Source organism: Hypanus sabinus, chromosome 14 (genome assembly GCF_030144855.1).
Source record: "Hypanus sabinus isolate sHypSab1 chromosome 14, sHypSab1.hap1, whole genome shotgun sequence".
Classification (NCBI taxonomy): Eukaryota; Metazoa; Chordata; class Chondrichthyes; order Myliobatiformes; family Dasyatidae; genus Hypanus; species Hypanus sabinus.
The window spans coordinates 53326070-53352886 of record NC_082719.1 but is presented as its reverse complement, the minus strand read 5'-3'; the positions used below and the strand labels follow the sequence as shown (position 1 = coordinate 53352886).

The 26817-nt window shown below is 42.8% G+C and overlaps 1 protein-coding gene and 1 long non-coding RNA gene across 7 annotated transcripts in view; one reads left to right on the top strand and one right to left on the bottom strand.

The window, feature by feature from the left end:
* Nucleotides 1–20372, bottom strand: part of pdgfra (platelet-derived growth factor receptor, alpha polypeptide) — a 50626-nt gene extending 30254 nt beyond the window's left edge. For 2 of the 5 annotated variants that reach the window (XM_059989212.1, XM_059989211.1), the window contains exons 1-4: nucleotides 20172–20372; nucleotides 4394–4469; nucleotides 2734–3045; nucleotides 195–461 (exon numbers count right to left, since the gene is read on the bottom strand). In XM_059989212.1, coding sequence (XP_059845195.1) covers nucleotides 195–461; nucleotides 2734–3045; nucleotides 4394–4454 — 640 coding nt within the window. In that variant the 5' untranslated portion in view covers nucleotides 4455–4469; nucleotides 20172–20372. Of the gene's footprint in view, nucleotides 1–194; nucleotides 462–676; nucleotides 831–2733; nucleotides 3046–4393; nucleotides 4470–19450; nucleotides 19704–20171 lie in introns of those variants that run through there. The other 3 variants (XM_059989209.1, XM_059989210.1, XM_059989213.1) reach the window with 3 other exon arrangements.
* On the top strand, nucleotides 410–16222 carry LOC132404760 (uncharacterized). 2 transcript variants are annotated; one of them, XR_009515668.1, is made up of 3 exons: nucleotides 410–536; nucleotides 1105–1196; nucleotides 16094–16222. It is a non-coding gene; the product is annotated as an uncharacterized LOC132404760 (long non-coding RNA). The 2 variants fall into 2 exon arrangements; XR_009515669.1 differs by lacking the exon at nucleotides 16094–16222 and adding an exon at nucleotides 3348–4384.
* Nucleotides 20373–26817: the final 6445 nt, after the last annotated feature.

Below are 26817 nucleotides of genomic sequence, written 5' to 3'. Positions count from 1 at the left end.
CATATTAATTACCTTAATGCCTTAAAATTTAGTCACTTGAGAAACATTTTATCTTCTCATTAAGTTTTTATGTAATTTTTGTAGATATTATTATACATTATAATTAGGTTTGAAAGTTATTATTCAGAAAAGAGGATTCTTTAAATAACGAGGAGCATTGATCTGGTGAACCACAACATGAAGCATTACTTTACCTTTAAATGTATTAACAATGTACTCTTCTGATTTGTGCTTCACGTCGTTGATTGTTGTGACACAGATGTACGTCCCCTCCTTGAAGAGCCCTCTGAATCCTTCTTTATTATCGTAGGTAGCAGAGATAGTGTTCACGGTTTCAAGATTGGTCAAGGTGACTTGCAGACTTGGATCGGACACTCGACATGGAATCACAGCAACTTCACCCTCCGCCACTATTACTATATTTTCAAAATTCAGTTGTGGAACAAAGGGATGGTCTGGATCTGTAAATAAGTCAAAGTATTTAACAATAACTCCACCTCAACAACATCTGAAACCTGACAACTCTGAAACATGTGGTAAGTACACTTGGGACATATTTTCCAGGATATCAAAAAAATCTGCAATTACCACACCTAAATGTTTATGTGGAACTTTTGACACTGAATTCTACTAAGAATTTCACATTAACTATTTCTATTCTCTGCAGTTGACTTACGTGTCATAGCCTCTTCGATTAGATTTTGGATGTTCTTTTTTTCAATTAAAACTTTTACACCATGCTTCACTTTCAGTTAATGGCTTCTGCTGAAGTCAAACTTTACTCAACTCCAACATGAACTTTGGATTATAAAATGCATACCAGTGTAGCACCAGAACAAGGATACACCCCAGTGGCTTTAGTTAGAGCTATAATTTCAGAAAGCTGACTGCTGACTGCATAGCAACTACAACATCATAAACACCAACTTATTTTTCTTGGTTTGAATGGCTTTCAGCTGCTCTTGGCCAATTTGCTAAAGGGAGGTACTGCTCATTGCAAAGGAAAAAGTGACTTCACACAACTTGTCACTCATATTTCAACTCCATACCCCAAGCTTAGAACATCCTGGAAAGCCCCCAATTCAAATTGTCATCACTTTCCAGGTGAAGAGGTCACGGCTATTACACAAACTACCTGTGAAGAATGCAACAATCCAATTAGAAGATGCTTGTACAATTCTAAATGAAAATTTGGGGTAAGTGAGAACAACTCAATCCCATTAAATCTACTGTTTGGTTTTTGAGCTGCAGCTCGCAATTTTAACTTGTTGTGCTGTTGCCCTACAATATATTAATATTCATCTACAACGTGAAAACTTTAAACGGCGTGAACATTAAACTGGCCCTGGAGAGAAACTGTCACACCAGATCACCTATTCTCATGTTTAAACAACGCTTAATTTTTTCATTCTGCAGGAGTCACTGGATATTAACAGGCGCTCACTGGGGAGGGATGGGCCTGTTGTAACCAATGATCAAATTAGCACCACACATCAGCTATGAAGCATCAATATCAGGTGGGACTCAAGAAAGAATTGGCATGGTTGGCTAAGCACAGTGCTTGAGAGGAATGGTGAGGAATTGATGCTCAATGCAATGAGGAGCACAGAGAACGCAGCCATTGTCACCACTGATGAAAAGGTGCAGCTAGTTATTGCAGCCATTGATAGCACAGTGGGATTAGTCATTGTTTGCACCGTAGGCAATGAAGAACTTGCTTTGGCAGCCATTTGAGGCTGAGGCAGGGAAATGGAAAAACAGACCAGATAGAATTCTAACAATAAATTTCAAGGGAGATTAAAGCTCTCTCTTGTGTGTTATTAATGTGCAAAATAATATACGTAGAACATGACAAGGGCAACCAATCCAGTTAATAGAGGGAACATGTTCATATCTGCTTTACTCCGTAGTTAGATGTGGTAGGAGCAGAGAACGCTCCTAATCATGACCTATCACAGGAGCCCAACACTACACTCTCAAACCCCAACGGACATATTTTAGAACTTCAGCCCACATTGCAAAACGTGGAAAGATTCAGCCATAATATTTGTGTTGGAACATCAGCTTTCTTTTTGACATTGTGTTATTCCTCTTTGGTATGCTTATGGCAACATTGCCCTTTCCTCACCCTGGCCCCTTAACAGCCTACCAGAATCCAGAGCCAAACTTCTGAGACAACAGCATCTGTCAAACTATATTCCAGGAAAGTCAAGACATTCAGGAGGGGAAAAGATTTGAAACTTACTAGAATAAAACAATTATTATCACTAAACAAACAGCTATCACAAATCTCTGAGGCAAACGTAGAAGGAAACTGAACCCGTATCTGCAAAAGGCAGTCAGATAACCAGCACAAGCAACACAGACTGCAGTAGTTTCCCTGACAGCTCAGGTTGGAAATACAATGTAAAACTCAGTTACGCTGTCCACGTTAGTGCCAGGTTCAACAGTCACTCTCCACAGGAGATAACTGATCGCAATGAGTGGCTATGCCCAGGCTGATGAGGGAAAGCAGATTCCCAACTAATGCCGTTCATACCATTGGAAAATGCATGATTATGAAGTCATGAGGTATTGATAGACCCAAACAAATGATGTTAGCCCACATTTTAAGAATAGCTATTAGGCTGAGTTATCAAATAGTGATATCCCTGTAAGCAAATACAAACTAGCACAATTCTGGCATGAGAAAATTGAAGCCATTAGCAGTTAACCCCTCTCATATGCACACACCTGGAACAAAAACATATATATTGCGGCCTTCAATCTCATCGTCATCGGAATAAAGTGCTGGGTAGTAGCACGTGTACATCCCAGTGTGGATTCCTGTTGCTTTTTGGACCTCGAGTGTTTGTACAAAGCTCCCACTATTGTTGCTTTCATTTCTTTTAATGACAGTCTGTGCAGCCTCTTTAAAAGGCAACTCCCAAACCACTTCATTCTTCCCCAAACATTTCAGGTTGATTGTTGAGTGGAGAGGAACTTCTATTTCATCTAGGTTGGGGTAAACATCGGGTATCTCTTGGCACCGAGCCTGCTGAGGCCCTAGATGCAGACAAAAAAAGTAACAGTCATTATTCACAAAATTAAAGTTATCCTTTCCTCGGTCAATTAACCTCTGCAATGGTTGACTACTCCAAATATCACTATGAAATGCAGAATGAACACACGGTAGAATTACTGACAACACTCACAATTGCATCTTTTATTTCACCCTTTGGTATTGGGTCTTCTGAGAAATGTAATTATAAAAGTGATTATCTGTCTATTAACCTTTATACCACCTTTGCAGAATGCTAAGTGTTTTGAACCTCTCACTCAATTCCATTTCCTGCTTCTGTTACTAGCTATCACCCCCTAATTGGATGCACAAATGCTGTGGTCCCAGTTCTCCATCACTCCATTAGTGTATCACTGCGAGATCGGTCCGGACAATCTTTCAGAAATTCACCACCAGCATTAACACGTGCTTCACGTGGCTCCTACCTGGGCGTTTTGTGTAAAACTGGTAGATCACTGAGGCTTCAGATGAATACATTTTTACCCCATTGTCAAAAAGTTGTGGCAAAGAATAGCATCATTTAATTTGGAATTTAAGAATAACTAACTTTATCAATGTGAAATGAATAATAAAAAATATTGAAACAGAACAGGCTCCAGAGATGCATAGATTATCTTCAAACTAGATGTCCTCAGTATAACATGTCATATCTAATGGAGAAAGAATTATGATAAACTTGCCAACTATTACCTAATATGCATTCTAAGTCAATATATCCCCATTCATAACATATGGTTACATATACTAATAAGGGGCACATGTCAAGTTAAGGCTAACATCTACAATGATTGAAAGCATAAACTGCTCTCTGAATGAAGATCCTTCCAATATCCTCAGAACTCTAAACAATCCCTCCTTGCACCCTTGCACTTACATGTGCATCGTTATCTACACCCAGGGTACTTTTCACAGTTAGCTTACAAAGCCATTAAATAGTGGGAAGGATTTTCTCTGACAGATGCCACAAGGAAACCTAGGCTACCCTCGTGTGGCAAGCAATGGAGTAACTTCTTGGGAAAAGGGAAGTAGCAAGGACAGGTTTATTTAGACATCGTCTTCCCCTTCCCTCACTCTCCAACCACACCCATTAGCTCTCAGATGAGAAGACTTCCCTGAGGAAGTGGTGCTGGCTGAAACCCGTAGTGCCTACCCGGGATCTGTGACACCCATGGAAACCTACAGCATGTTGGTTCTCAAGCTCACCTTCCTTGGAGATTTTTACTTTGGCCTAATCAACAAATAACAAACCCCATTCATATGAAGGTTATTTCTACCAGTTTAATATTTTAAGGAGGCATTTATGTAAGCTTTGCCTGCAACACACTGAGTTACCTTTGAAGACTTCCAGGAAGAAGGTAACGACAATCAAGAATGCCTTCCAGAATGTGCCCATGGTGATGGAAATTTACTGAAAAGAGAAAATTATTCCAGAAACTTTAGCAGGCTTGCAGTAGTTTGTTATTTTGTACAAAGTATATGTCTTTCTTTCAACATTCCTCTCCTAAGACAGGAAATATTGCCTGTACCATGTCATTACCGTTTGATTCACTTTACGTTGTTATACAGTAGTAGAAAGAAATTAGACATTTTTCTCTCTTTCAGTCAAGTCTTTTTTCCTTTTCTGAATTTAATTTGACTCATAGTCATCCTAACTCGCTTTCTGCTGCTTCTCTGTTCTGTTCTCAGCATTTCTGTTTCCTTCTCCTTGGCTTTTTCTAGTTCTCTCTCCAAGTTTCCTAGTTTTTATGGGAAATTGAAGGTCCCATACCCACTGCTGCCTGACTTCCAGCTCACACATCGAACGCACACAAGAGACAGCAGACATGGGGATCTGCACAACGGAGTTCAATCCCAACATCCTCTGTAAGGAGTTCTGTACATCCTCCCTGCGGAATGCATGAGTTTCCCCAGTTCTCTCCCACAGTCCAAAGAACTACCGGGTAGATTAATTGGCCATTGTAAATTGTCCTGTGACTGGGTGAAATTAGGGTGGTCGGGGGTTGCTAGGAGGTATGTCTCAAAGGACAGAAGGGCATATTCTGCGCTGCATCGCTAAATAAATAAATTTTTTAAACTCAATGAGTCAGGTAGCATCTGTAGAGGGCAGTGTTTCAGGTGGTGACCTATCACCTGGACACTTCTGTCAATTAGCAGTACAGAAAACTGCAATCAGAAGAGATATTCACCACAGGATGTAATCATGGTTCTTGGGACAATTTGGCGGAGCAGATTCGATGGGCTGAATGTTCTAATTCTGCTCTTATGTCTTAAAGAAAATCAATCCCAAGCACAATATTGGCAGTAATTATGCTCTAAAATGATGCGAGATTCCTCAACCCTGTAAATCTAAGGAGCATTCTAGGTGGGGGGCGGGGGGCGGGGTGCAGGGGGAATGACAACATTACGGGTCAGCCCGGCCATGGAAAGCAGTCTACACTGATATCATTCAAATACACTGTGCACCATCATGCACTGATCTAGACTTCCATCTCACCCAATGATCTGATCGGGCTGGGGGGCAGCAGCCTGGTGTAATGCTTCCAGCACTGCAGCCAAGAAAGTCAGAGAGCGATCTGCTTATTCCGAGTAATCCTTCTCTTGGGAGCTATGCTGTTGAGACGCTGAGCATTGCAGCTGGCAAAGACTGTATATCTCTGCGGCCATGGTTTAAAAGTTAAATAAACTCAGATTTGCCCAATAATCAGTTTCACAAGGTGCCTCGTTCTTTTTCTCACACCCATGCCCTCTGCTCACGGTAATAAGAACACCCACATTCCGACTGGACGCCAGTGTGGTGTTCCAAACCTGGATTGTTATTCTTTAGCATTCCATGCTGATCATTCACCTGGCCTGGTGACATTTTACTAAACATATTTTCTTGTACTTTCTTCCTCCAGCTCCCTATTTACTGTATCAATGTGAACATATCCAAGGCAGACCTAGATCACCCCCACTCTAACTAGAGATGCTGAAACAAATCTGATAACAGAGCGCAGAACATAAAAGCAGATAACAGCAATGTTGTTTTTGCAATGTGTTTGTCCTTCTCTGTAAGTCATTTCGCTTCTTCCTGCAACCACAAAACTCCCAACCATTTGCAGACCATGATGTCAATGCTGGCTACAATTAGTTGGCTGAAGCACACTGCAAGAGACCAGCAAGGGCACAGTCAGAATTTTCCATGAGGGCTTCCCTACTCAGTTGAGATTTAATAAGTGCAACATTGCACTTCATCTGACAATCAGCTTAATCAAATGGCTGACACCATCCGGAGGAAGGTCAAGATGTGGAGTTAAATTATAACAAAGCCAATGTAAAAGATCAGCTAGCAGACCATTTGTGCTGTAATTAATTTTCCCGTCAGCATTTCCAATTAGAAAAGTTGGGCTGATATTACTCTACTTATGTTTTTACCCTATGATATTTTACTTATGATATTACTCTACAAATTTGCTGATGATACTAAGCTGGGTGGCAGTGTGACATGTGATGAGGATGTTAGGAGAATTCAGGGTGACTTGGATAGGCTGGGTGAGTGGGCAGATGACGTTTAATGTGAATAAGTGTGAGATTATCCACTTTGGGAGTAAGAACAGGGAGGCAGATTATTATCTGAATGGTGTAGAGTTAGGTAAGGGAGAAATACAAAGAGATCTAGGAGTCCTTGTTCATCAGTCACTGAAGGTGATTGAGCAAGTGCAGCAGGCAGTGAAGAAGGCTAATGGAATGTTGGCCTTTATTACAAATGGAATTGAGTACAAGAGCAGGGAAATCCTCTTGCATTTGTACAGGGCCCTGGTGAGACCACACCTGGAGTACTGTGTACAGTTTTGGTCTCCAGGGTAAAGGAAGGACATCCTGGCTGTAGAGGAAGTACAGCGTTGATTCACGAGGTTAATTCCTGGGATGTCTGGACTGTCTTACGCAGAGAGGTTAGAGAGACCGGGCTTGTACACACTGGAATTAAGGAGATTGAGAGGGGATCTGATTGAAACATATAAGATTATTAAGGGATTGGACAAGATGGAGGCAGGAAATATGTTCCAGATGCTGGGAGAGTCCAGTACCAGAGGGCATGGTTTGAGAATAAGGGGTTGGTCATTTAGGACAGAGTTAAGGAAAAACTTCTTCTCCCAGAGAGTTGTGGGGGTCTGGAATGCACTGCCTCAGAAGGTAGTGGAGGCCAATTCTCTGGATGCTTTCAAGAAGGAGCTAGATAGGTATCTTATGGATAGGGGAATCAAGGGATATGGGGACAGGGCAGGAACTGGGTATTGATAGTAGATGATCAGCCATGATCTCAAAATGGCGGTGCAGGCTCGAAGGGCCGAATGGTCTACTTCTGCACCTATTATCTATTGTCTATGTTTTGACGAGCTTCAAGAGCAAGGAGACCAAGGGTTGCACTATCACAAATCTTTGAAAGCAGCAGGAGAAGCTAATAGCTTCTTATGAAGTTAATAAGATCCTTGTCATTTTTTAAACTTACAGGAGGCGTAATGAGTTCGACAACACTCTTCCTGACCCCCGATAGTGTAAGGTGTACAATTCCAGACATCATACTTTAGGAATGATATCAGGGCTTTGCCAAAGTAAGATGGTTCACCAGGATGATAACAAGATTAATGACTTGGGTGAAGTGATGAGACTGGAGAGTCTGAAAATATTCTCCTTGGAGCAAAACAGGATAAAAGGGAATGTTATGGGGGTCCTGGACAAGAAAATAGGAAGGAATTGTTTCTGTTCAGTTAGTCAGTAACCTGTCAAAGATTTAAAACAAATGACAAACACTTGAGGAAAATTGAGGAGAAGCTTCCACCGAGAAAGTGATTAAGGTCCATAATTCAGCATTTCATTGAAGCAAGTTCCAGGCAATTGGCCACATGGGGGGGGGAGAAACTTGGACAAAATTAAATTTAATGGCTCATTCAAAATGCAGGTATTGGCACCCCACAGCTTCAGAGAGCCAGGTGGGTGTGGTTATCTATCGCTGGCCTCCTAAAGCACAATGTTTGCTAACTCCAAGGAGAAAAATAATCATGAATTTAAAAGTTAATAATAAAATTGTTATCCCACCTGGGCATCAAGGTTCAAATATTTATAAAGTCACGACATTGCTCCTAAACTGATCACAATCAGCACACAACCAGGTTTTTTTAATGAATGAAGTGCTCAGGCTCTTAGCAAACTTGGGTACGATTGATTTTGAAATCAGTCCATGGAGTAACAAGAGAACTACAACCTGGGCCAGTGGCACAGTGATGAAGCCTTCAGCCCAGAAATGCAAGGTATTGTATCTGGATCCAGGAATTACAACATTTAGAAGCAATGGTTAAAAAAATCTCTGGCCTCATCAACTGTGGATGTACCAGAGCCATGGGAAATTTTACAACACTGAGGCCCCAGACAATGCTGAAAAAAGCATATTAACCTCCATTCATCTTACCTACCAGCCACAACTGGATTCATCAGAGCGCAATGGCCCATCAGTGCCTGAATATTCTCCAAACAGAGAATCTCTGGGCAGCTTTGCCCCTGCTTTATAGGTACTGTACATACCACATGGTTTCAAGATCAGGTGATGGCAAACTGTGGTCTCTCAATATTTACTCACCACTTCTATTTACTTCTTTCCAACTTTTTACTACCTTATTTGTACTAGCACAGTAACAGGTACAGCACACTAACAAGCCCAATCACATCCGTGTGGCCAATTAGCCATGTCTTTGGCACGTGGAAGGAAACCAGAGCACCCGGAGGACCCCCCCCCCCCCACCGAAGAATGTACAAACTCCGTACAGGCAGCAGTGGAGTTGAACTGGGGCTGCTAGTGCTGCGACAACATACCGTGCCATCCCATTCCCGACCTGGATCTGTCCTGTTCCGGGGATTTATGATTTATGAATCAGGTTATGCAAATTTAGACATTGTTAAAGATCCAAGTGTAATATAAAAAAAATTTCAAATGTTGGAAATCTGAAATAAAAACAGAAAATGTGAAAATATTCAATAAACCAGACAGCAGCTATGGAGAGGAAAACTGAAATAATAATTCAGGCTCATATTTCATCAGCAGTCTCTGTTGAATATTTAATATTTCAATAGTATTTGAGTAATATTGCAAAGATATTGTTTAATTGTGCATTCTTTGTTGTTTACAAGATCATTATAGGTTATACGTAAAAGTGCGTAAACGGCATACGTCATTATTCCAAAAGTAAAAACAAAAGTAGACACATATCTCCCAGCTCTAAGATTTTCCTTTGATTAGTTTAATGTTTTGAAATTACAAAAAATAACAGTGACCTGAATCATTAATTTTGTTTCTCCACCTGACCTGTTAACTATTTATAACGTTTTCTGTGTTTCCTTCCATCTCTGCATGATTTCTTAGCTAAGCCATTTTAACATTAATGAAGTCAGTCTATGCAAAGCTAAGTAGTGTCACCAAAGACACCAACACTTCAAAGGCAAAACGAGTGAATCTGCAGGTGCCGGAAATAAATAAAAACACAAAATGCTGGCAGAACTCAGCAGGCCAGACAGCATCTATGGGAGGAGGTCGTCACTGCCTCCTCTCATAGATGCTGTCTGGCCTGTTGAGTTCTACCAGCACCAACACTTCACTACAGTTCAGGTGCTCACTTCAGACTCTTCCTGATTTAGCGTTAGAGCTATGTAAAGATGGCTAAAGTGGATGAACCTATGCAACAAACATTGCACTTGAGGTCCTAAGGTCTAAATAAAAGGAGTAAAAAGAAGGGAGCCTAAAGATAGCAAAAGTTCTTAGGATAATAAAAGAGCTTTCCACCACAAAGGTTTCACACAATTGACAAAAAGACCAAGGTAAACATCAGAGAAGCCATTTTTGGCATCAAGCCTTGTCAAACCCAACAAATTACTCCTTGAATAAATTTACATTTGATCATCCCCCTTTCCAGTGGCAACTTTCTATGCAGTCACAGTGGCTGCAACACTTGGCCTTGCTTTTCCATCCTTCCTTCCCATGGTCCAGTTCCCCAAACAGCCTTCCCAAGTGAGGCAGCCATTCATTTACATTTCCTCCTAGATGGTGCATGGAGATCGGTTCCCACAATGTGGTCTCCTCGACATCTTTGACACCCTACACTGACTGAATGTCACCTTTACTGAACTAAGACATGAGGTGCAAGGACCTCGTGCCATAAAAACCCAGTGGGCTGGAGACATGTCTGTAGGCCAAGGGAGACTCAATATTTTGGATCAAGACCTCCATAAAGACTGAAAAAAAGTACTCCAGTTACAATCACTTTAACTTCCCAATTCACCCTTGCTCTGAATTCTCTATTTTTGGTCTCCTACATCATTCTGATCAAGCTCCACATAAACCTGAGGATCAGTAAGCCACCCACCAGCTTGACAAATGGCAGCCTTCCAGGTTTAACATTGAATTCAACAATTTCATGTAAATTCCCAACTCAGCCTCCTATTTTACATTTTCGCTATTTAGAATTTTTCCTCAATCCTCCTGTGGTAAATACAAATTTTGTTTGTCTGTGCAGAAACAACTTGAATTAGCTGTGAGCCTTTACCATCCTCCTTCAGTCACGACTATCACTGCTGTTACATCCGATCTCTTCAGGTTTACAGCTCTCACAGACCATCCTCATCTCTCCACCTTTCCTTCCTGCTTCCATAACTTAAATCTCTAACTTACCCCTAATCAGATGAAGGTACATGAACTCTTTATCTCTTCACAGATGTTAGCTGGTTTGCTGAAGAGTTGCAGATCATCCCTTTTTTAAAAAAAAATCAGATTTGCCACGTCTACTGTATTTTGCTATTGAAGTTAGTCTTTGATTTCCACTGACTACTGATGCATTAGGTTTCCCTGCACAAATGACAGACAGCCCTCTAACCCCACAAAACGTGATGTATCAAAACAACATTATGTGGAGGAATTGTGTGTGCAAACAGCCAAGAGAATGGGAGAGCAGGGAGTGAGAGGGGCTTACGGTGATGGGAAGGTGAATACACAGACAGAGATGGAAGGATAGACATAATTCATAAGGGATAGGAAGCACTTCTGTATCCATGTTGAGATGAATTCAAATATTTACACTTTAGAATTTTCAGTCCAAGTGGTTACGGCATCGGTCTAGTAATCTGAAGGTCGCTAGTTCGAGCCTTAGCTGAGGCAATGTGTTCTGTCCTTGAGCAAGGCACTTAACCACATATTGCTCTGCGATGACACCGGTGCCAAGCTGCATGGGTCCTAATGCCCTTCCCTTGGACAACATTGGTGGCATGGAGAGGGAGGACTTGCAGCATGGGCAACTGCAGGTCTTCCATACAACCTTGCCCAGTCCTCAGTCATCAACGAAAATTCATGGACAGCCGAAGAAGAAGAAGAAGAAGAATTATCAGTCAAGAAAATTTAAAAAATACATGCATTTAGAGATAAAAGAGGGCAGGATTGTGGTTAAATTGCACCATGTGACTAAGATCTTTACAGCCCAGAAAGCAATTTAAATAATAATTGCAGTAAAACAGGAAACTGACCACTGATTAACACACTAAGCTTCCACAACGCATGTAATAATAGCCTAACATTTCTCTTTCGTTAGCTGGCTGGTGGAGTAGTGGCTCCAGCACCAGACTTTGAGGTGAGTGGTCCCGAATTAGGGTCCAGCTGGCCCCTTGCACGCCTTCCACCCATGCTGGGTTGAGCACCAAGCTAGCAACTCGGCTCGTAAAGAAATGGTCAAACGCAACCGAAGTGACAAAAGTACCACCTGATGTGGCACAAGGTGTTGAAAAGGAACAACAAACAACTTCTCATTAGTAATGTTGACTGAGGAATGAACATTGTCCAACACACCAGGGGCAACGTTGTTCTTCAAATTGATCAAATGAGATCGTCTCATTTGGCATTGATTTAACAAATCATCAAAAAAAATGAAGGCAGCCCAGACAGCCCAGCACTCTTTGGTCTACACTGGAATGTGACTCTAAATACCAGTGGTGGTTAAGCTGTAAGCAGTTTTCAAATCACCTTTTACACAAGCTTAGTGGATAAACATTCCCAGTTCTTAGAAGTCCCTGCACAGTGCCATTCACCAGGTTCTTTTGTTAGATCAATAATTATTTAGTTAACTTGATTTTCAATATACATTTACTGATAATTGTTGATCATTTACTGTAAGATTAAGTGTTTACTCAGTTCGCTAACAGAAAGGAAAATATGTGTATCAACCATAGCTATGTCTGACAGGAAACGAGGGCAATCTTCAAACAAGATGGGGATCACAGAAAATGCTCCCTTTTGGAGCACCAATACTCTTGGATACCCTGCAGAAGCAGCAAGTTTTTACAACCATAGTTCCTTTTAAAAGATATCCCTTGCTCTGCACAAGAACAGCATTTTTATTATTTATTCATTTTCCAGATGTGAGCATCACCGGCAAGACCAGCATTTATTGCCTGGCCCTAATTGCCCTTGAGAGAGATGACAGCAAGCGGCTTTCCTGAAATGCTACAGTCCTTCTGATGAAGGAATTCCCATGGTTCTGTTGGCCGGAAATTCCAGGATATAGATCCAGTTGCAGTGAAGGGCTGGCAATGTATTTCCCAGTGCAATTGGCAGACTTTGGAGGTCCCTGCACCTGATACCTTGTCCTCACAGTGATGGATGGAGGCTACAGTGTCAGGGTAGCCCAGGTGAGTAATAGCGAGGTATTGTGCAGCCGCTGTTGCCCAGTAACTCGAGATTGTCTCATCTCCTTTCCAGCACACGTGTAGAGGAGAACAAAATCATTGTTCTTGGGAATACAGGGATGAATGGACCGCCAATCAAGCTGTGCTTTCACTGGACGTTTTGTACCGATCTTTGGATGTCACCATCCACGCAATTTCATCATCCTCTTGCCTTGTGTCTTGTGGGTGCTGGGACACTGCAAGTTACCCAGCTCTTCTCCCATGCTTCAAACCACAGCTGGTCCACTGGTCACTCGTATCAATGAGGACCCCAAGATGTTCATGATAAGGGACTTGGCGATCATATTGAATGGGAAGGGTTAGTGATGAGGCACCAGCCTGGGCATAGTCATTGCCCGACTGTCTTGTGGCACAAACTCAAAATGGCCATTTATAAGTTGGTATCTGAAAGTCATCTAGGTCTGCAGCATGAAGGCATTGGGAGCCTCACTTTCAGATGGTGCTACAGATGAGACCAAACACTGTGCAACCATCAGGAAACATACATGCAATAACACTGGTGGAAGGAAGTCATTGAAGAGGCAGTCGAAGTCAGATGGTCCTAGGGCACTGACCTGCACTAATGCCCTGGGACTCAGATGACTGACCACTAATAACCACAACTTAAAAAAATATGATTCTGAAAGCCATTTTATCATTTTAGAATGATTTTTTATTACTTTAACTAGAGGTTAAATGAGAACATTCCAATAGGGAAATACTTTGACCAGAAACTTAGTTGCTCTTTACTGACAGCAATTTACTCTGAGAGCATGGCAAAAGGACTCAGCGTAAAAGAAAGAATGGCAGAGCTACACACACAGAGTGCTGGAGCAACTCAGCAGGCCAGGCAGCATCTATGGAAAAGAGTACAGTCGACATTTCGGGCCAAAACCCTTCGACTGTACTCTTTTCCATAGACGCTTCCTGGCCTGCTGAGTTCCTCCAGATCTTTGTTTGTGCTGCTCGGATTTCCAGCGTTGGCAGATTTTCTCTTGTTCGAGATTTTGCAGATGCAGGAAATTCAGAGTTACACACACAAAGTGCTGGAGGAACGTCGACTCTTTATTCCTTTCCACGGATGTTGCCTGACCTGCTGCGTTCCTCTGAAAAATAATCAGCCTTGATTGCCAAAAGTCGTTTCTAATACGGAGTATCCTGTAGCAAGCACATATTTGCTTGCTGGCAATATTTGTTTCAGGGACATAGTTTAATCCAATACTTCAGCACAAACAGTTCGAAATCAGTTCTTCCTAAATCTCTCCACTAATCATGTGAAGTCAACATTTGAATTTCTGCCACATAAGACAGCAATTTTAAACAACTCTTGGGGAAATGAACCTGAGAATAAAGGTCAGCTACAAGCTGAGGGTTTATGGAACACACAACACAAGGGAGGTTTTCCTGAGCTCGCTCCCTGTGACGTTCCAGTGTGTGGCCACTTTCCCTGATGGGCTTCTCAATCCTATGAGACAGTCATTAGTGAAGAATTGGTGTAGGTTTCCACTGCACACGCAGCTCACAAGAAGCCTCCCCTCAGCGTGATACTGTACCGTCAACCATACTTGCCGAGACAGGATCTGGCCCCAAATATGCCATGTCAAACTCCTGGAGGGAGAACAGCATTCTTACATGCTTCCCCAAAAAAGTGCAAAACGGAAAGAGATTTGAGGAATAAACATAGAAAATAAATAAAATATTTGAAACATGATAGAATGGTTGTACTTTATGTTTTTTCAGGTAATATACTACAGAGAAACTACTACTGAATTTGCATTGCATCTTTATTGCTCCAAAGATGCATTAAAAGACACTCAAATATTGACGATCATTGCTATTCTGAATGGTGACCAAAATCTTGGTTGGAAATTACTTTTATGGAGCTTATTTCTGTGATTTTGTTGGGCAGTTTTAAAAATATGTCTTTTGGGTATACACTCAGTGGCCACATTATTAGGTATGCCTATACACATGCTCATTAATGCAAATATCTGATCAACCAATCATATAACAGCAGAAGCATGCAGATGAGATCCAGAGGTTCAGTTTCTGCTCAGATCAAGCATCAGAGTGGGGAAGGAATGTGATCTAAGTGACTGTGACCATGTTGGCGCCAGACAGGGTGGTTTGAGTATCTTAGAAATTGCTGATCTCCTGGGATTTTCCTTGGAGTTTACAGAGAATGATGTGATAAGCTTCCAATGAGTGGCAGTTGTGGATGAAAACACCTATAGTGAATACCAGACTGGTTCACGCTGACAAGAAGGCAACAGTAACTCAATCACACGTGACAGCAGTGGTGTGCTTAAGAGCTTCCCTGAATGCACAACATGCCGAACCTTGAAGTGGATGGGCTTCAGCAACAGAGGAGCAGAAACAGGAGGTGCCTAATAAAGTGGCCACTCAGTGTGAATTGAGAAAACTACAACCTTTTGCATTAAGGGAGTAAGGGAGCATGAATTATGTGCTAGCAGTTGCCAATGGTGAAATCTTCCAATTTCCTCTGGCCTGGATTTCTTAGAAAAATAAAAAATGTTCAAATCCATTTCCCACTTCACTAAAATCTCAGGCAGATTACCCCCCTCTGAGGTGTTAAAGGGATTTTGAATTACAGTTTATTCTCTTTCCTGATTACCGTCTGGAACTGCTCATCCTCCCCTTCCCCCTCCAAAAAAACACAAGCCTGCACACTTCAGTATGGATCCAACTTGGCAAACATTCAGTCATAAACTCATCTGTAGTCATTTAGTAGATGATCTGTGAATGGAAAGAAAGACTCTGCTCATTCAAAAGCTGCTTCAGCTGGCAACACACTGACCCTCAGAGAAGACCTTACAGGGAAGACAAAACATAACCCATACCCCAAGGGAAGAAGCGTGCATCTTCAACAACACAACATCCTCTCATACTCTGTACTTAAAGAACTATGATCTGTTAGAGCTTTTGTCACACAGAGTCTGAGGTAGGTAAACTCAGCTGTACAGAATTAGAATTGAGATTACAATGGGAGATTGCTTTCATTTTAAAACCCTTTTCAGTTCATTATGACAATTACTTCCCTGTATTTGCAGTAACAGTTCAACAGCTTAAAGCCGTCTGGCATGAGAATGCCTGTGAGAAGCCATAATCACTGAGCATGCAACAAGAATAGTTGCTAATGAAGTCTCTTTGCTTTAACTTCACCAGTCAGAACACGATGCCACATGAGGCAGCCAAGAGATTGCCTCATTTAAAGCTATTACTGATTTCTTAGATGATTAGTATTTAAAGAAAATTCCTCAATTTTTTATTCCCTAGGAAGCAAGCCTAAGAGAATTTAACTGCAAAATCAATAGGGTCAACACGGTCTAGTGTTCGTACTGCCAGCGATTGTCCGCCAGGTGGAGCTGTGTCTCCACCAAAAGCGAACCGCTGCAGGGAAGCGCCAGCATCTGAGCGGTGAGTCACGCCCACCCGCCACTCTCTCATTCAGACTGATAGCGGTCGCACAAATCTCCGCTATACAGACACAACATCCGCATCCAACTTTCTATTTTATAGCACGCTTTTATTTTTTATTGCGGTAATTTTGTACTTTTAACAATTTTAGTTATAGTCTTGTTTCTGTGTGTACATTTGGACGTTGAAACAAATTGAACGTGTAATCATTCACAAAAATCTAAATCTAAGCAACTGGCCAGGAGAAACAGCTAAACTCCATTCATATTATGTTTATATTAGGATGCTAAAGATCAACCAAGTGAATTAGTATAATTAAATGGGATTATTTTAATAGTTTAACAGTTTCGCATATTGTTAAATTTGGTTTTTTTTAGAGGCAAACAGACAGAGCTCTATCCTTCAATATCATCCCCTTTAGCGGGTGATTTACGGCGGGAAACAGTTCCTGCAGAGGTAACTTTTCCCTGGAAGTTGGAACTTGTGGAATACGGGTGCTACTGACGATTTCCCTGTCGGTGAGGCGGAAACAAAGAGTAACAGGCACAGACTGTAATCTTCTATTTCGGAGAAATCAGTAATGTTAATTACGGCGAACAAGGGTTCTGGGCTATATTTAAATCAGACGCTGGTGTTTAAATTCCTCCTGGATTTGAATCCTGCAATTTACTCTAGATTCAAGAAGTATTTTGCCATTTTTAAACTGCAGGATTACGGAGAAAATGACTATTTTAAAGATACACTGAATTCGTTAAATGAATGACATGTTGGACCATAATTAAATTTAAAAGCGGAAAACATGTAATAAGTATTTTTGTTTATGAACGTTGTTTCCTTTCGAAGAAAGTATATCGATACAGATAGATGGATTGTTTTGTTAAAATTTGATAATTTTAATCCGCCGGCATCTAACAAATTCCAGCGAAATACATCCCCAATTGTTAAATCTCCATACAGCTTAATTAGTTTTCATATTCTGCGTAGTGTAAACCGGTGCACATAAAGGAGGAAGGGTGGTTTATTGAAAACCTTCCCGTGTCCGCGCAATATTCCAGCACTCTGTCTTCTAGTGTCAGCACACTGCAGCGAGCGTTTGATTCGATATACTTCTAAAGCTAGTGTGTTGTGAACCTCCAATACACTTAGGATACCGGATGGGAATAACCAGCGAGTGTGTGTCAACAACGTGGCGGAGAGTAAACACCACTCTCCTAAACTGGAGTAAATTCGCCCAAAGGCCCTGCAAAATAAAATAACCGATCAACTAGGTCAATCAAATTATCCCCGGAACTACCACTTCTTGAACCTTGATTTTCCCGTAAGAGAATTGTTGCAACAACTTAAATCCTTTCTTAAACCCCGGGTGCAATTCTGCTCTCATTGTATAGGGGGAGCTATAGATCCGTGTTTCGTCTTTAAAATGTACTTCGGTTCTAACTACCAACGTTGTGTCCTATGAATAATTCGATCTAAATCAATGAAAACAAAGTTGAAGCTGCCTTGTTTTCGTTTCTTTGCTATGAATATAATACACCGTCCTAATATTTGACATCAGTTGTAGTTTTGGTCATTTCAATCCTTGGGTTCTGATTCCAAACCGAATAAATTATTCGATCTAAGTTAGTGAAAACAAGATTGAAACTGCCTTGTTTTCGTTTCTGCGCCAAGCGTTTAACACTTCCCAATACTTTCCATTAGTTACATCTTTGGGCATATGAGTTCGGTAATTTTATTTGCCTCTTGACTACTACAACAGAAAATTCGTTTATCTGGGCTTAGTTTTCTGACTGAAAGTGTTTGAAGTGTTCTTGGGGTCTACGATGTCCATCTGCCCACTCGACTAAGAGACTTGGTTATCAGACTGAGCGAACCGCTTCTAACGCTGCCCCTCTGTGATGCATCGGCAAGCGGAGCTGAATCCAGCTCACAGGGCCACCGCCACCATTCGAGACCGCCGTAGCAAAAACCCTACTCACTCCCTTGGAGAGAGGAAGATGAGATTTGAGCAACGAAACCCCCCCTTGCGCTACAGAAAGAGGAAGGCTGGCTTACGGAAAACTTCCCTGTGCTGATGCGAACTGGTAACTTCCAAACGTCAAGTTTGGCTTTCGCCGCATGCACCAACATCTCCGCGCCGCAGAAAAGCGGCTAGCATCACCGCCTGGTCTGAATGGGCACTAGAAACCGTTCCCAGTACAGTTTCAAGTTAATAGAGGATTGAATTCCTTGTCCGGTATACAACTACATGGCCACACAAAAAGTAACGGGTTATAAGAGTTTAAATAGTCGCCTCAAGTTTGTCAAACAAAGGGATTAATCTGGGGCAAACGGAAAGGTTATCCCTGTGATAGAAATTGCTTTATCAAAAGCTTGTTTTACAGGCGTTCCATTGAATTAGGCTTCACATAGTTACATGCAACAGCAAGACGCCACTCCTTAACGTGCCAGCGACCGACGGAGTTAAGATGCCCACTCTCTTTATTCGCCTTGGCTCACGTTAACCATTTCGGTGCCACTCAGGACAGCTGCTTCAGTCTCCCGCTGGGCTTTGGCACTTGGGTAAAGAGCTGAGATAGCTTCGGGCCAAATGGTTCTACGACTGCCCGCCTGCTGTTTCTCAATCTGCTGTGTGAAAAACCGGCCAAGTGTTGTGGTTGGGCGGGAGTGGCTGTGAGAGGGTGATAGGAGAGGGGGAAGATTGTGACCGAGAAAGATAAGGAGGGAATGTAGCTGGGTGTGCGGTGCTGGGGAACTGCGAGTCCCGTTCCTTTAAAATATTACAGAACTGTAAAAGCAGGGGGACTTATAATAGACTTCAGATGAGTATGTGTACGAGGGTAGGGGGAAGGGGCTGGAGGGAAAGAGGGGCGGCGAGAGGAAATGGAGAGAAGGCCAAAGGAGTGAGGCGGGGAAAAGGTGAAAGAGAGGAGTAGAAAATGAGAGGGGGATCGGGAAGGAAAGAATGGGGGAAAGGGGTGGTGCGTTTAGGAAAGACTACCCAACACCTCAGAGAGAGGAGAGGAGAACGGACCAGAACAGCTTTACTGATGGGAGTCTAGATACAGAGAGAAAAATATTAATGCTGAAAAGAAGCAGTCATAGGAACAGGGGGAGGGAGCTGAGCGCAAATAGAACAGAGTGATGGGGGTAGTAGTGGGGCAGAAAGCTCGAAGACAAAGGGTCACACCGCCAAGTAAACAACTGTTGCATTCCTACCTCGGCCACTTTCTCCCACCGAAAAGTCCCGCACAAGCCTCTCGGTACAGTCTGCTCACAGACAATCCAAATGTCCTGGCACCATTCTACTTTCCTTCCTGTTTATGTGATTCATCCACATGGCAGGGCTCCTGAACAATCCAAAAATCTCTCCCTCCTCCACCCTCGATCCCAGGACAGCAGAGTAGTCCCAGAAAAAAAAAAGCCTGTATCTTGCTCGAAATTCCTTAAATCCCTGACGCAGGCACCCAATGGCTTCCACATCCAACGCCAATGTGTTTGTCATTATAGAATTTGCGCTCTGGAGCCATCAGCGTTAGCGCTGTCCGAGTGAAATGCAGCAAGCGGGCTGACGTGACACTCACTACGCGATCCAAAGGAACCTTTCACTTGCCTCACTCAGCAGCAATCGCAGGCAAACATTCTACTTCAAACTTCAGCCCCTCGACTAAGTTTTTAAAAAACGCATACTCTCGCACACTTTTTTAAGCCAAAGATAACAATCTTCAGTGCACAGTCGCCAAAGTTAATACAACGGGAGGATTACTCGCAGAATAAGTTCGAAACAATGCTACAACTGGGTCTGTGTGTGGAAGAACGAAGCGACCTGGGTTCCGCTGTCACACCTCTGTAACACGAAATTTCTTTACGAAATTGGCTTTCAGTGACGACAATACAAAGCAGCATCGCCTTAATAAATTTTACATCACTCTCTCCTTACCTTGCGTAAAGTGGTAAATCCACAAACTCCTCTTAAAACGGGGGGCAACATAGAGGTTTAACGTTAGAGTCGGGCTCTGGCTGTTAATGGGCGCACAGAACAGCGTTTTGTAATTGATTCAATGTTGCAGTCCATCCTTCCAAAAAAACTAATCATTTGCTTTAAGTAAATAACTGTCAGGAAATGAAGCGCCTGTGGTCGCTTCAGAATAAGAGTCCTCCCCCCTCAGTCAGCGCCGGGAGTCTTGCTGGCTTCTGATTCTGGAGGCTGGGCCTCTTCAACTCTTATCCAATAGGGCACAGTCACATCCAGGGCTGTCTTGCTCAGAAAGTTGCCATATGTGCTTTTTGAAGAAAGTTTTATATAGAAGAATTTTTTTTTTCTTTTGTGCTTTTTTCGCATTCCGATTCTCGTGAATAGATTTTCACCTCAGGCGAGCCTTTAATTTATCAGGGCAATGTCTCTGCGCCAGAATATTCCCTAAGAAAGAACTTTAACCAAAATTAATGTAATTGGAGTTAAGAAGAACGTACCGCCCTTTTTTTTGGTCGGAAGGAGAGCTTTTTTTCTCAGCGTTTATGACCGCCATAAATCTGCAGGGAAAATTAAGTTTTTGAAAAGCAGAACCCATTTCTTAACACTATGTAATTGTGTTGCTGTGTGATAAATTGGACGTTTTGAGGAATGAATTAAAGCAACTCCCATCAGTAAAAGAAGGAGGCGCCCTTGCTCTGTCCCACCGAGTTGCTCTTCGCTTGGAGGTGACGCTAACAGGCTCTTTGCACAGAAATCTCAGATGTCCCGAACCGTTTGTTTACCTCTGGGGTTCAGTCCCTTTCTCTGCTTTAGAAAACAGTGCGGGACGTGTGGGAGATTTAAGGGGGGTGTTGGAAAGGAGGTGAAGTATGGCACAGAGGGTTATACTCGGGTGGTAAAGCATGTGTCAGTCAGTCTGTTAGAAAGAACGGCTGCGAGGGCTCTGGGTTTTTTTTTGCTTTAAGTGCTGTTTCTCATCTTGCCTCCAGCCGCTAGCTGATGTAATATATCTTCAGCGCTGTGAAGGTACAGACGAACTATTACTTCCACATGCTTCAGCAAATCGTTGGAGGCAATGCCAGGCCAGGCCGATTGTTTTGGGGTGCGCGGGAATACCAAAGTGACCAGTTGACGGCACCGTGCTGGGGCATTCGCCTGTTTTCAGTGGAAACGTTGTGACGGGGCAGCGTGTACCCCTGCCCACTTCCCGGGCAATAAACAGAGCTTGGTGGGGGGGGGGGGGTGGCGTTCTCAGTTTTTACATTTACCTTTCACCTTCCTCCAACTCTTTTTTTTAAAAAATTCATTTGCTTTTCCCTGTCATTCCCGCTCTCTTTCTTTCGGCTAGTCCTTTCCTTCCATAACAATGCGTTAGATACATTTTGTGTAACTACCTCTGTTTCGTTGACATTTACCATTTAGTTATAGCCGCCTCCTTCACGACGAGTTCCTTTAGTTTGTTAGGCAAACAGTTAGTGTCGCTGATCCACATTGGTTAGAACTAGATCGTGATTACAGGACTTTACCAAAGAACTGGACACTTGTGTTTGGCCCGAGAGGCGGACTTTTGATCGGAAAGCTCTCGATAGCCTCTGGAAACAAACTGGTCACCGACTTTGACGGAGCGATGTAAACATCATGGTCGGGACAAACTGAGTACAAGTGTGTGTTAGATGGGGAGGGGTTTGGGGCCGCCATGAGGGACCACGCAGATTCGTAGTACTTCTTTATTTTTTTTTGACGGCGACTTAGATCATGCATTGGCTCGTTAGTTTGCCCAGATTAGATTGGAGTGGTGCTATTCCCAATACTCTGCCCATCGCTCCAGATCCTGCTGGGTGGCCACTTCTAATCAGCATACTGGTCAGCACGGATCAGAGTGCCATCGTTTCAACACCCCCTCGCTAAACATAACATCCCCGGCTAATTCAGCACCTGAACAACGCAACTGACACACAGTCCTGACCGCTCTGCCACTCCGGATTTAAAGTCGATCAAGGCAAGAGTTGGCATGTGTGGAGAATCCATCTGTTTCGTGGAGATTTGAGGGTTGATCAGATTCCTCTGGCCCTGTGTAAAGGCGCTTCCCGGGACGCCCCAGTTTCTCTGCCATTAGGCGCGAATAGGAAGGAACATAGAACAGCACGGCCTAGAGCTGGCACTTCGGCCGCCGCGACCCTGTGCCGACCGTGCTCCCAATCAAACTATGCATATGGTCTATAATCTCCTTCCCTGCCTTGCTAGATGCCCTTAAACGTTGCCATCCACCTCTTCTCCAGGCAGCGCGTTCCTGGCATCTATCATTTCTTATGTTAAAAAAAACCCTCTAAATGTATTTTCAATTTCTACCCCTCTCCCTTTAACGTTATCCTGTCTAGTGTTTGACATTTCCACCCGGAGAAAGAGAATCGGGCTGCCTCCCCGTCTAGGCCGCTCTTATACATATTTCTATCAGTTCTCCCCCCTCAGCTTCCGGTACGTCCCGAAGAAAACAATCCAATTTTGTGCAAACTCTCCTTGTGGCTAATGGTGCAAAACTCGTGCGGAGCCATGACTGTTGTTGCTGTAATGCTGCCAGCGAATTCACGGACTGCCATTGGCTTCATTGTTGTGAACGAGCCTCCTCAATCATCCAAAATGTGTCAACATTGCTTTCGCTGACTTCGGGTTCGATTGTTTTCAATGTCGATAAAACTGGGGGGGATGCAGCTTGCAACGCCAATATGCTGTGTAAAGTCAGCAAAATCCGGAACGTATTTGGAAATGGCAGCTCACTTATTTATAGATTACTCCCATGCAAGCTTGTTTCATGTCGATATTAATTCCTGATATTGAAAGCACAATCATTGCGGTTTCATGCAGGTGTGGGTTGGAGTAGACTCCATTTCGTATATAAAGATGCAATTTTCCCCAAATTTCGCAATCTAATAATTACTTGGTTTGCTTTCCCCATTTGTTTGGTGAGCTTATTCGAAATGAATGCTTTGATGTGCATTTTAAACAAGCAAAACTGTTCCAAACACCAGTGTCACAGAACGGAAATCAAAGCACCGCCCTGTATCTGATCATGAAGCGCCAGTGCGTTCGCGGGATGGCTGCCAGTTAGAGGAGTCTGTCACTCACTGGGGAATGAGGAATGGCCCCGGCTCCTTAACCGCTTTCATTCGAGTGGCCTCTGGTGCTCGCTCATTAACAGGCGTTTACCGAAATAAAACCCTCTTGTGTGAGAAGTTATTTGCCGGCCTTGGAAGGGACAAATTGTGCAGAACCATCTCGTTTAGGGCAGCGGCTGAAAACTAGTTCGCCTCCTGTTTGCCTCAAGTTTGGTGGGGCACGGCCATGGCGAGTATCACTGGGACTGGTGCCGCTCACTGGGATGTTATTTACCAATCCCGACTTTTAGTTCAGCGCCAAACATTTGTGCGCCCGTAGCTGAACGCGGGTTGTTAAACCTGAGCAGCTGGGCCCTCTTCCTTGCATGGGGAGATCTGCTCAGAAACAAACTGCCCGACAGTCTGAGTGGATCTGTGTGGTCCTAATGGGTGGGAGGGTTTAAAAAAAAAGTCTCCCAAATTGACGGGTCTGTTTGTTTATTTGTTTCTTATCAGGCCGTGCGTCTGATAGCGTTAAAATGCTCACCATATGTGTCCCTTGATGATTTACCAAAGGTCCCCTTAGTACTAACTCCCTGACCATATGTGCTGGGACTCAAAGTGGCCTATAAAATGATAAAAGGTTTTTATCAAACCCAATATGCGATGAATATTGAGTAAAATATTCTCCTCTCTCTACACAAGGGTTGGATATGAAAACTAACAGAGTCCAGGCTTTGTGACTCAACCACAACCCCACGCAGCGAGTTCTTTTCGTCTCAAAAGGACCGTTGCTCTGTTCCATATGAGTAGTGGGTCAGGCTTCTCGTTCTTTTGGGTGGGAGGGGATGTCCATGTTAACTTTTGCGTTGTGTTTTAAATTTAACCTACTTGGGCCGAGGCAGTGTGAGTGAGCAGTTATTTCCGCGTACCCGCGAACTCACTGCAGATAGAGGCTTTTTGATCCCATTTCTGAGACCAGAGTTTTACTAACTGATGTTCAAGCACGTTTAACACGTGTGACAAAGAACACAGCTGGCTTCAGTTTGCCAGCTTAGTTTTACGACTTCAGACCATAGGGTTTATTTTGGAGGTTGGATTGTTTGTTGGGTCGCAGATACTGTACCTGGAATGTTGGGAGATACTGCGCCTTCAATCATAGGTAACAGAATGTCTGCGGGGCATATAGCTTCTAACTTCGCGTCCTCTCTCTGTCTGGAAACGCGTTTTATTGACTGGAACCCATTCGATAGAAATAGGAGTCGACTATTCGCCCCTTGCCCTGCTGATGGCTGGTCTTTTATCTCAGTGCCATTCTTCTATGCAAACCTCTTTTTTCTTGATTACCTTAATATCCAAAGATCTCTGAGCTGCATAAACTTAACTTTTCAGTCTCCAGAGCCCTCGAGGATAAAGGACTCCAAAAGAAAAATCACCATCCTCTGGACAAAAATTATTTTTTCCTCTCCGTTCCAACGGGCTAATTCTCTTCTTTGAGACAGTGACTCCGGTTCTATCAGCCCAACTAAGGAAACGTCATCCCATTATTTACCCAATCAAAAACAAGATTGGAGTGCTTCTCCTAAACTGTAGGAGCTTAATCTCCACTCAGAGTCAGCCCTCTTGCCCGCCCCACCTCGTCTCATGTCCTAGTAACAAACCTAGGTAACCATCTATCAAAAGTTCGTCACAAATATTCTGAATGCCTACATCCCACCACCATCTGACAAGCACAAACATTCATGATCGAAGTAAGATGTTTGTTTGACATGAGATACGTTTTAACGTTGGAGAGCATGAAGGTAGATCACAATTATTATCGTTCTATGTACCAACCAAAGGATAAGATCATATCCCATTTGACCCATCTAATTCATAATACCACGATTGGGCTTACAGCTACGTCCATCATTCGTCAATTCTATTTTCTTTCCAGCTACTCAAAAGTTTCAATTATTAATTCATTATGCAGATGTTGTTTCCTTTGATAGTTTTGTTGACAGAACGGGCTGCAAATTGATTTGGCTGTGCATTGGGATAAGAGAGTCTAAGAATCGTGTTCGAGGTTTCCCTGGTGCATTGAAGTCAGGCATATGTGACCAGCCCTATATCCTAGCCCAATTCCCACAGGAACATCCACGGAATTGCTCAGAGAAAACTAAAATCGCAAAGGAAGAATTAAAACAAAATGTGCTGTAATAGTCTCCGAAAGATCTTAACCCTTTCCTAAAGGTGGAATTGTCCATTTTCTTAACGAGTTCGTTCAGAAGGCAGCATCCTTCTAGCCAAAGACAATGTGCGTGAGTATACGTCTAGCTCAGAATGGCTCGGCGTACTCCGCTGACCGGTGGAACCACAATTTCATCCGTACCGGGACTGGAATTGAGTCCTGCCCTCGCTTGGTGTTTTACCTGGGACAAGACGTCGATCCTCGGGACAAAACAAAACAGACCGCCTTTCCAAGCAATGGCCCAGAATGAAGCATTTCACTAAACACTTTAGTTTATCGAAAAACAGTAGATTGAGAAATATTCTGAGATCATCCGGAATGTAAGCAAGCAAAAGGATCCAAAAGGTCCTCGATAGGTGGGTAGAACTTTAAGTGCTAGTCAGAAGTAGATAAGTAGAGATAGACAATAGACAGGCTGATAGATGTGGTATTGATAGTGAGTTGACCGAAAATCAACAAACTGCACAGTTAAAATTCCCTGAATTTTACCCGAAATTGATAACAAATGTTGTCCCATCCACAAACTTACGGTTGGAATCAGTAGATTAACCCAGTTTCATTTTAGGCAGTTGCCTAATGATCTTTTAATTTGAGCATCGAGAGACATTTTGTGCCGCCTCCCCTATGTCTGAGAAATGCAGTGTGTCCGAGTTCACAGAGCGGAGCCGTATTACGAGAGCAGGAACTGTAAAGTCGAGAGCTCAAATGAGCACAGTTCAGACAATGGCACCGCTGACTATGGCACATTACAGGGGCTAAAGAGGATACTCCCGACTTCCAGAACAGTGACATTCTGATCTTCGCAATTGGTTTGTTTAATCTGCAATTTTCCAGTAAAAGAACTCCGGGTGGAAACCGACATAAAGCTGAGCAATAATCATCACAAGGTCTTGGAGCTTTGGGCTAATTGCGTAAACTTGGCAATGGTTTATTGTCTGTCCGCGGTGAGTTTTACGCGAACTGAAGTAATTACTGGACGTGCACAATGGGTGAATCCATTTAGAAATTATGTTTACTTTGGTGCTTTGCGGAGTCAAATCCTTTAAAAGAATGAGACGGGCACCAGACAGCTGATAAGTTGTGGATTATTTCTAGTTGCAATGTGTACCGTTAAAGAGATGGCGAATCGGATCTAAAGCTTTTTATCAGTTACAAATACTATTTTAGAGAAGTTTTATGTGCTGAAATGCAAAAAAAAGTGGTTAATGCACAAATGGCATATCTCGAATTAACATTTGACGTTATATTCATAGAAAGAGATGCTCAGAAAGAACGTCTAAGGTGCTTA